Here is a 10,083-nt window from a genome sequence, read left to right on the forward strand (position 1 = left end):
TGTTATTTTTATAAATTGCATTAAAGATATTTCATTCTCTGTCATCATTTATTTGGAAAAAAAAACCCGAGAAAACAAAAAACAAGTAGCCCAACTTGACTGTGATATAAACATTTCATTCATTCACTGCAAAAAATGTGATAAGTGAGAGAAATGGGTTGGAAATGTGGCCAGCAGCCTGGAAAGCACATGATGGGAGTTGGGAAACAGCAAAGTGGATATCTGCACTTCAGTTGAATGCTTAAAGTTAGTTCCAGACCATAAGGGTTGAACGTTTGCAACCAACAGTTATGTGAATAACACATATTTGAGTGCAGCATGCACAATATTTTCCATTTACTCTACCCTGATGCTGGTATTTTTTCTTTCTCTAAAAAATAGGAAAGATCACGTTTGACAGATATGAAATGTAATCCCAAAGTTACAACTCATCTTAATCCAAAATACTCCAAGTTCATTAATGGAGGTTTGCATGCAAGAAACACACTGAAAGGCCCAGAGGGAAATGGCTGAGTTTACAGTGATGCTCAGGAGCCAGAGTGGCCAGTGAGGGCTATCTAACTTGAGTACCATGGAAATTGAGACACTTCCTCACATCTATGTGCATGTGTTTAGGTTGCCAGTTTGAAAATATTGCCCTACGTTTATTTCCGTTCAAACTACTCACAGTGAAATTCTTCCACCCTTTGTAGGATTTGCATGCCTGAGCAAAACAAGTGGTATTTAAAAGATCTTTTCTGTTGTCACCTAAAAATGATTGATATGATTATGTATGTGCAGGAGTGACATGTGCCAACACAATATTCTGATATTCTACTCATAATTTGATTTTAAGTCCCACAGTCATCACTGTGACATTAAATGACAGTAAGTGTTCCAATGGTCACTAAGGAAACAAATGTAAAATACATACATGGATTTTTTTGCCCTTATCTCAGGCTGCTAAACCTGAGCATGGAATTAAAAGTGAATCCAAACAGTCAATTACATATTTATATGACTAAAATCCTGCCTAAGCCTCGTGTTTGTTGTGACCACATATTCTACTGCAGAATGTTCTTATAAGCACAGATATAATGGCAGGGTATTTTTGTAAAATTAAAAGAGAATACCGATTGTAAAATACAGTTTATAGATCAGCAATTATTACTTATGAACAAGGGTTTTTAAAGCAAAGTGCAATAGTGAAGTATTTCTGTGAGAAAACAAGAAATAATTTTTAACAAGAAACACACAGCATTGTTTTTGGACAAGTTGAATTGCTTTTAATGTTGTTGTTGTGTTCAAATCCTCCCCAAATTACAAAGAAATATCTTCCATTCTTCAGGATAATGGGAAGATATTTTGTCTTAATGTTCTGGTCCCACAAGCATAGTTTTATCCTGTAAGTGTCTTCCGAGTTCCATGCTGTTTGACATTAGTTCTGTTCCCTCTAATAATTTTCAGCCTTTGCAGCTGTTTGAAGAAAATAGGGAGCCATGGATCTGAAAATCAGAGATTTCTGAATGCTCTCAGGAGGTTCCCTGCCATTCTTTTTTGCTGAAACAATCTCGTAGCAGTGTCAGTAGCCACCAGCTAATGGCAGCAGGGCTGCAGGCCAGGAAAAGGAAAGTAGTTCAGTACAAATGACCAAGAAATGATGGTGTTTGGGATCCTCAGTCTGAACAGCCCAGTATCACTGTGTCCACTCTTACAGCTGCCTGGCCCACTCTCAGGCCATACAAAATATGCTGTGTTGAACAAGTTTCCTTAAGTTTCACTGCGTCTGGGGCTATGGAAATGGCTGCTTATTAGTATGGAAACCTCACCCCTGTGCTCAGTTTATATCCTATCCAAAGTTTAACACCAGTGGACAAGGAAATGGATTACCTCTCCTGCATGGAAATACAGAGACTAAGCTGCTCAACTGTAATATTGATCTCCTTTAATAGCAGATGTTGTAGTCAAATAGTGGAGAGTAAACAACTTAAAGGTTAGGTTTGCTTAGCTGGACGAGACACATCTCTGGCATGTCTGAAATAGAATTACCTTAGCTTTGCCTGCTATTGATCTGGGAAAGGAAAGGTGAAGGCAACAGCATTTCAGAGACAAGATGTTAAACCTAACACATATAGATTTTGTACCATATGATTGAGGTATTTGTAGTGAAGCAATGACCTGCATTAAGAAGGGAAATCAGTGACTTACAGAAGTGTGTGATCTTCAAGTTGGCCAGTAAGCTGGACGTGATCTGCCAGAAGAAACAGCAGCCAGGAAGTAAGAAGGGCACAGCTCTGCCTTGGTCCTGCTGAGCCTTTTTCCATCAATATGAGAAATGCTCCAAAATCTCTAAGGAGACAGACTGTAGAGGCCTCATGGCAAAGCCTCCTCCTGCAGCAGCTGATAACCAGCTTCCCTATATCCTTTCCCACAAGGCACTGTCACTGCTTGTCCTGTCGTCCCTGTCCTTTCCTCCACCTTGGAACATCTTCCTCCTTTTCCAGAGAGGTTTGTCCCTCTCCCAGTTGCCTCACTAAAACTTTACCTCCCCAGAAGTCCAGAGGTGGAAAGATGAAAGAAAGAGAAAGAAGCACAGTGTGGAGAGAAGGCAGTGCTGCAAGGGTGGTGTCAGCTCAGTCCCTGCTCCTGCACTGTATATATTCTAATTATTTCTACTTACAGAAGAAAGCAATTCTTATGAAAAATAAGTGACATTTTGGGAATTAGGCTGGGGGTTTTGGTTTGTTTGGTTGTTTTGGTTTATTTTTAACATAGTCTGGGAAGAAATTATTATAACAATAGAGTATATATTATGACTCTTTAAAGACTTTTACATATACAAATTAAAGGGAGAGATTCCATTTAAATTTAAATAAAACAACACAACAACAACAACAAAACGAAACAAAAAAACCCCAGCCAACCAGATTTGAGTGTAATGTGCTGTCTCAAACAGGTATTGTAACCCACACTTAGCTTTAGGTATTATGCTTCACCCTGTTTAGGATGCATTCCTCTGCAGGATCACTGTTCATCCATTAGAGAGAAGGACCCTCCTCCAGAGGATGACTCAGATCCCCAAAGCCAAGCTCCTGCCCCAAATTATTCTTGAATGGTCTGTCCAGACAGTCTGAATGGCATGTCCAGAGTTAGAGGTGATCACCCTTCTAATGTAGGAACCTGAGTTATGTTCTTAAAGGCAGCAGGTGTGATTGCACTCCAGCATTTGCACTACAGTGCTGTTGTGAAGCTTTCCAAGTTGTAGGCTGTGTAAAGGAGTTAGGAACTGATCATCCTTGGGAAGAGTCATTCAGATACCAGACACACATTAAAAGTGTGCTTTCTTATCATGCCTTCAGAAGCATGACTACCAAATATAATTATGAATGCAGCAGTACTTGAATTCCAAGTCTCTTCCTATTTAATTCCTCAATGAATAATTAATTTCAAGGAGCAGATCAATAGGTATTGCTTTTCGAGCAAATATTTACTGTTTCCAATTAAAACATGAAGATTTTTTTTCTCAAATTAATTTGCACTTTATTTGTACACGTCTTTATATGGACCAATACCAAAACAGGTTAAAAAGAAACAGATACTCTGTGTGCAATGTGAAAAAATTGACATGTAATGCTCTGACTCAAAATACAAAGTTTCTTGCAGATTTACTCTCTGTTGTTATTTTTTCTTCATTAACAAAATAGTTTGTCATAACTAGATTTTCTTCCTCCCTCTCTGTCTACCCCTTCCAAGTAGCAAATTCCTTCCTTCCTCACCTTCCCCACAAAGTCAAGAAGCAGTTTGTTTTCAAGTCTGTTTAAACCCTCTGAACCTGCACATCAAATAAACCAAGCTAGTTCCTCAGTGGATGAAAGATAGAGGAGAAATTATTAATAGGCTTCTTATTGACTCAATGTGGCTTCAACAGGAGCCCCAACAGTTTATTCTGTTTTATATTTGGAGATATATGCAAGCCTACTCCTGTGCTGCCCCTATCAAATGATGGTGATGCTACTGCAGTAAAGGAAAATGATTCAAATAAAAAGATTTACACTATTTAAAACAAAAAGAGCTTTACCCTTTAAATGTGAATCATTCTTCATAATACTAAGGCACTTAAACATAGACCTTCTTTTGGTTGTTAAAACAGCAATGAAGTTCAGCCAAACTCCTTAGTCCTTGAGAGTTGGTTTCCATATTACCAGGGACACAAATGCCAGCTTTAGCCAGCAGGTGTTCAGAAATGGTTATTGTAAGAGAAACTTTAGAGACTCACAGTGGATCTTACAAAGAGATAATACCATTTTCCCTACTTTGTCAGCTACTTTATTTCTCACTGCAGCCATGGAAGCTGTTTGCTGGAGGTTTTTCTCTCTTGCAACAGAACCTTGGCGTATACAGTGAAGTATTTTGGTGGAATGTCTCAGTCTCTGAAAGGCTTTGGTCTGACTGTGTTCATACACCTTTTGTTTTCTCTGAATGTTTGGTTTCTGAGACTTACTGGCATGAATGTTCAAAATGAATTTCAAAGATGCATATGCATGTCACCATGGGAACTGAAGGCTGATCCCAAACAGCAGAGCTGCTGCTGGGATGATTGTCTGCTTTATCCAGTTTGGGCATGGAAGCAGTGCCATGTGAATTATCTGAATAGTCACACAGCAACTGTGGTGGTTACGATTGGCACAAACTGCTTTGCCACTGATCTGCTGAGGGTAAGAATATCTCATGACTGTGAAATGATCTTAAATTACAGAGGCTGAAAGAAGTATAATTTGTTTGTGCAAACTATTATTAGAAAAGAAAGCTAAAATGGACATTTTTTGCCCTTATTTATTTGCTCAGCTCAGTCTCGGTCTTGAATCCTCTGTCTTCACTTGTTGATATGTTGGCTTTACAACTTCATTTCCAGATTATGCTTGAGAATTGTGTAAGGGAAAACATCCATATACTGCTTGATGGAAGAAAACATGTTCTTCTTAATTTACTTTTAGTGGGAGGATGAGAAGCCAGTTTCACTTTTCAAGATACTAGTTTAGTTGTTATTGTGCACTATGGAAAAAAAATGCCAGGATGAACCAAAAATTTCATTGTTTTATGGTTCTTTATAGCAGTCCCATGCTCTGTGGCAGCCACCATAAGCTCAGACACTTCACAAACTTTTGTACTAGTTAAACAGACTGTAGATTTGTAAGAATAGTCACTGTTTCTTAAACAGAGTCAGTGTAATTAGTTGATACCTATGATATAATTCCTAAGGTAGAAAAGAGGATTTTTTACTTAACTAATATATTGTTCTTTGAACTTCCTTTAATTCATATTTTCCATCAATCAATGCATGTACATTGCATACATTCCCCAAATTGATGAAGTCAAAAATTATGAAGGCTTGGAGTAATAAAGCAATACAGAACATTTTGCTGGACTCCGTAGTGTAGCTGTGTAGTAACTTTTTCAGCATCATAGTTCTGTAGTTAAAACATTTTTCTGGATTAAGTGCTTTCTTCCCAGCTAGGTGAAGTGATAGGAACTTTTCTCCCCCCTCTCTAGTTTGGGGAAGGAATAGCATTAAACTACACAGCCTTTATGGCACCTCAAAGAAGTGGGTGAAAAAAGAAACAGAATGGGAAATTGTCTGGCTTTCCTGAACTGGCACCTTTAAGCCTGCATGTATGGTACCTGCTTTCTGTAGGCTTCAGTGTTCACAAAAAGAAGTGTCACAAAAGGGCCTGAAGTTAGGCACACCACAGGTAAAACAGAAGAGTAATTACTCCCTTCTCAGCAAAAAGAGAACTTAGTCATTTAGTATCCAATTAATTGTTAAAGCACTTTATGCCCGCCAGGTTCTCTTCTGAGCTAGTTTCAAAGATACAATAAATATGAGTTTCAGACTGCACAAAATGCAAATCATGCCAATTTCTGGGAATAAAAATAATGTTTTTTCTATCCTTTACTGTTTGATTTATTCCTAGCTGTTTTGAGAAGTTCATGCAGTTTTGGTGCTATTGCCTGCTAAAGATTTTCCCTCCTTTCCTTTATTGGCCCCATTTCTCCCACACACAAATCCACAAAGCCACAGATGCTCCATTACAATGATGTCAGTCTTGCTACATGCTCCAGCTGTTTGATAGGTACATTTATAAAGTTCAGCCTTTTACATTATGCCATAAATGTATATTTCATGTATAAACATAAAGTTAACATATTGCAGATCACTCTAAGTGTAATTTTAATGGAGGTCCAGTAAGTTTAAAAAATACTGAAAAGCATTTAATCTTTCCGTTGGCAACATTTTTATAGTAAGTTTTCCAAACTTTTTTTTCTTAGGCTAGGTTTAAATATTCCCTGCCCTCTCTGCTATTTCATCTTCTGTGATCTTTGGAAAAAGCAGGGAGTTATTATAGTAAGACAATATGTATTTAAAGAAAGATGTCTGAGGAAAAATATGTTTCTCTCCACAACTTCTTGGTGCTTAAACCCTCACTCAATGTTCTGTACATTTACCAGCAAACCACGCTGCAAAACACCTAATTCTTGGATTTGCCAGATTTCAGTAATATTCGAAATGGCCGATACGCTGCTGATAGGATGTATAAATTCTAACAGATTGTTTTAAAATTTCATTAAGAATTGGGTCTGAGCCTTAAAGCCATTCTTTGTATTGTGTCCTGAATTTCAAAGGAACAGCTAAATAGCGCCTATTTGGCTCTGCCCTCTACCCCTTTTCTCTTTGGTATGTGCTTAAGGGTTCAGCTCATTGAAACTCTGTGCATCATTGACTGCTACCCACAGGATCCTTCCCTTGTCTCCCCTGGGTGCTTTCCTTCTTACAAAAAATGTCTTTATTTTTCACTCTCTTTTTGAGTTGCCTACTTTGTCATCATTTGGATGTGGTGCTGAGTTATCACCATATTTGTACCAGAGAGTCATTATTATTCTAAAATAAATCTCTTTGCTTAGAAAGATTTTGAGGCCTAATCTCTGTTTTGTTGGCTCAGTAATGAAATGACTCTCAAGAGGACAGATGAAAGCTGAGATCAGCAGCTGAGGTTGCTTCAAGCAACATCCAGAGCACACAAAGTCCCTAACACAACTGTAGAGACTCAAGTTTGGGACTGTGAGCTGTGTGGCTGCAGAAGAACCTTCATCAGTGTTGTGAATCTGTTTCATTCCAGACCATAAATACGTAGCTGGGTAGTCAGAATGGCGTGGAATTCAGTACTGAAATCTGGAAAAGAAAAATATGATAAATTCCTAGCAAGAACCAGTGACTCAGAAATGCTGATAATGTCACCATTATTTGTTTTCTTTTTAATTTTCAGGTCTTTTGTTATCCAGCAGATCCCAAGTAGCAACCTCTTCATGGTGGTAGTAGATAATGAATGCTTCTGTGATTCTGTCCCACCAATTACCATGGCACCTATAGAAATAAGGTATATCCTTTTATTTACAAACCGGTCAGAAAGAGGTTCAAGATGCAAACATTGAAAAATTTCTTATCATGGGAAACTTGCATTGCATGACATCGTCACCCATTATATTTGCTGTTTGAAATGTGTTCTCACTATTTTTTCAGTGAGAATTCACTTTTTTTTTTAACAGCCAATATGAATTAAGCAAGCACATGTGGATCTTTAAGTAGCATAAGGTCATGGTCATCTTTAGATAGCTGAACATCTTTCGAATTATGTACTATGCAATTTTCTTATGAGGATGGACCTCATGATATTGAAACTTATAGAACTTCTTATAATATAGATATCTCTTTCTTTAAGGTGTGACTGGAGCATTGAAAATGTTTCAGAATCCTGCTTTCCAAAAATACAAAAATGTAGCAAAGTAAATATCTCACTTGATTTTTAATTTCCCCACTTCCTATTTTTTGCTGGTCTGTAGTTCAGGTAGTTCAGGATTAGTCTTTTCCCATAAGGTGGAATTTGTCAAAAGCAGCCTGCAGTGTGCTTTTATTGCCAGCTTATGGAAAGACAGGTCAGCAGTATAAGTGCACACGTGCTGTTGAAAACACAGATCATGGAGAGGAAAGCACTTGAATCACTTTCTTTTTCTTGTGGTGACCACACATATCACCTGGGGGTTTTGATGGAGAGGAAGAAAGGAGCTGAAAGATTTTCTCTGTATTCATTTCAAAACACTCCCATGAGAATACAATCTCTCCTTAACTGCCTCATACATAATGAATCCCTTAAATGTGAACGGTTAAAATCTCAGAAGATAAGAAGACGCCCAGAATCTTGTCATGGATTTCACCCTGAAGTAAGTTTCTATCTACCTTTCCTTTCTTTCAGACTCTGGTAAATTTTTTATTTCTTTAAAAATAGTAAATAGGAAAACTATCTTCCAAGATGAAATGTTGGGAAATATTCAGAAAACTCTGTAGTAAGGGAAGTGTGCTACAAGTCTTTTTTGTGCTCATGTAGACAATGTCCTGAGTTGCTGCTTTTGCAGACTGGTTTGTATCACGTAAGAGAACTTGGTAGGATGTGAGCACTGGCAGCCAGGAATATCTGAGAACTCTGGCTCAAGCACTGACCACAGGATTCGTTGTTAGAGATGGACGAGAACTTTGTGCTGTTAATGTTTGCTTCAGTAATGAGCTCCAGTATCATACCTGCCCATGCCACAGTCATTGTGCTTAGACATAATATTGCTCAGGAGGAGTAGTGACCCCTCCACTATATGTATTTACTGCTCTGTGCTCTGCATAATACTCTTGTACAGTGCCAAGGAGAGCTGATAGAGACCAGGATGTGGTTACAGTGGCTCGTACGGGATAGGTTCATATACATCCTTTTTACTCTGGAGTAGCTTTATTTCTGCCTCTGATGGGGTAATGCAATGTAGAAAAAGACCTAAAGTATAAGGTGGAGGGGATCACTTGTTCATGCTCACTTTCAGTCTACAACATAAACATGTCCAACTCAAAACATGTTCTTGTATTACTTCCTGAGTATATTTAGTTTATGGGCTTTGTTGTTTGCACCAGTGCTCTTATGCCTATGCTTGGTAAATAATCATGTGTCATAATTGAACGTAGTGGCTTGTATTTATTTTCCTTTGTTGTTGTTTTATTTTCTTTAGGAAAATGCAAGAGAATGTGGTGGTGTCTCAGGCCTTAGTGCTAAACCTTCTCTTGTTCTCCTTCCTCTGCTATTGACGATTTTCTCCAGGTGACATCAACTGATGTGTTCAACTGGCATGCTAAAACATGGATAAACTGTGAACTGGGAAATGGTGCAACATAGAGGACATGAAATATAGTCAGAGCATCAGCATTTCATGATTTTAAACTGTTGGTGATATAAATTCTTAAAGATATGTTGAAAAAAGATTTATCTTTTTACTTTGCAAGTCATGCAGATGTGAATTTGGCATATGGTAGTCATGATTCATCAAAAAAGGACTTGGTAGATAGAGGTGACCATTGCTTTGTCCCATTGAAAACAATTTAAACTGTGTACTTTTTTCAATAAAGTATATTAAAATCACAGTTTCAGAGTGTATTTTAAGTATGCTAATATATTTGTTCAAATAATGAATGATGGGAAGAAAATAAAATAAATGGATGATATTTTATTATGCATTTAGCCTCTTTCTGAAAAGATTCAGAGAAGAAAATGGGGAGTTGGCTTTTACAATAAGGCAGAATAGCTTTTATTAACAACTTTAGGAAACACCTGTGTGTGTATGAAGCTGAGCAGGTAATATATGGTGCTGAATTATAGTGAAGGTTTGGTTCCTGGAAATAGCTATAAAATGTCTGCATTTAGAAAGTGAGTCAAAGCCTCATTAAAGCCTTGGTTCTAACTTGGGCAAGCTTTGGATCAAACTGTTTGATTTGGCTGCAGATGGCAAAATTGAGCACTTTTCATCTAAAGGAGTAGGAAGAGGTGTAGAATAGCCCATATCAAAGGGTGACATTATTCTGTTGGTGCTCTGCCCTCGAGATCTCATGTCGGACAGGAGCAGCTCATTATGATGAAAGTCATAAGCAGAGAAAGTCTGACTTGCAACACATCTGTGTCAGCAGAACCCATTATTGGTTTTCATTGAGTGTGCCTGTTGGTAGGCAAAGATCTAGACCAC

At 37.9% G+C, this 10,083-nt stretch overlaps 1 protein-coding gene across 9 annotated transcripts in view; it reads left to right on the forward strand.

Moving 5' to 3' along the window:
• CACNA2D3 (calcium voltage-gated channel auxiliary subunit alpha2delta 3) overlaps positions 1 to 9,492 on the forward strand; it is a 422,236-nt gene extending 412,744 nt beyond the window's left edge. For all 9 annotated transcript variants that reach the window (XM_069027740.1, XM_069027747.1, XM_069027744.1 and 6 more), the window contains 3 exons: positions 7,302 to 7,414; positions 8,171 to 8,253; positions 9,079 to 9,492. In XM_069027740.1, coding sequence (XP_068883841.1) covers positions 7,302 to 7,414; positions 8,171 to 8,253; positions 9,079 to 9,171 — 289 coding nt within the window. In that variant the 3' untranslated portion in view covers positions 9,172 to 9,492. The remainder of the gene's footprint in view (positions 1 to 7,301; positions 7,415 to 8,170; positions 8,254 to 9,078) is intronic.
• The last annotated feature ends 591 nt before the right edge of the window (positions 9,493 to 10,083 follow it).

Source organism: Aphelocoma coerulescens, chromosome 12 (assembly GCF_041296385.1).
Source record: "Aphelocoma coerulescens isolate FSJ_1873_10779 chromosome 12, UR_Acoe_1.0, whole genome shotgun sequence".
In the NCBI taxonomy this organism is placed as follows: Eukaryota; Metazoa; Chordata; class Aves; order Passeriformes; family Corvidae; genus Aphelocoma; species Aphelocoma coerulescens.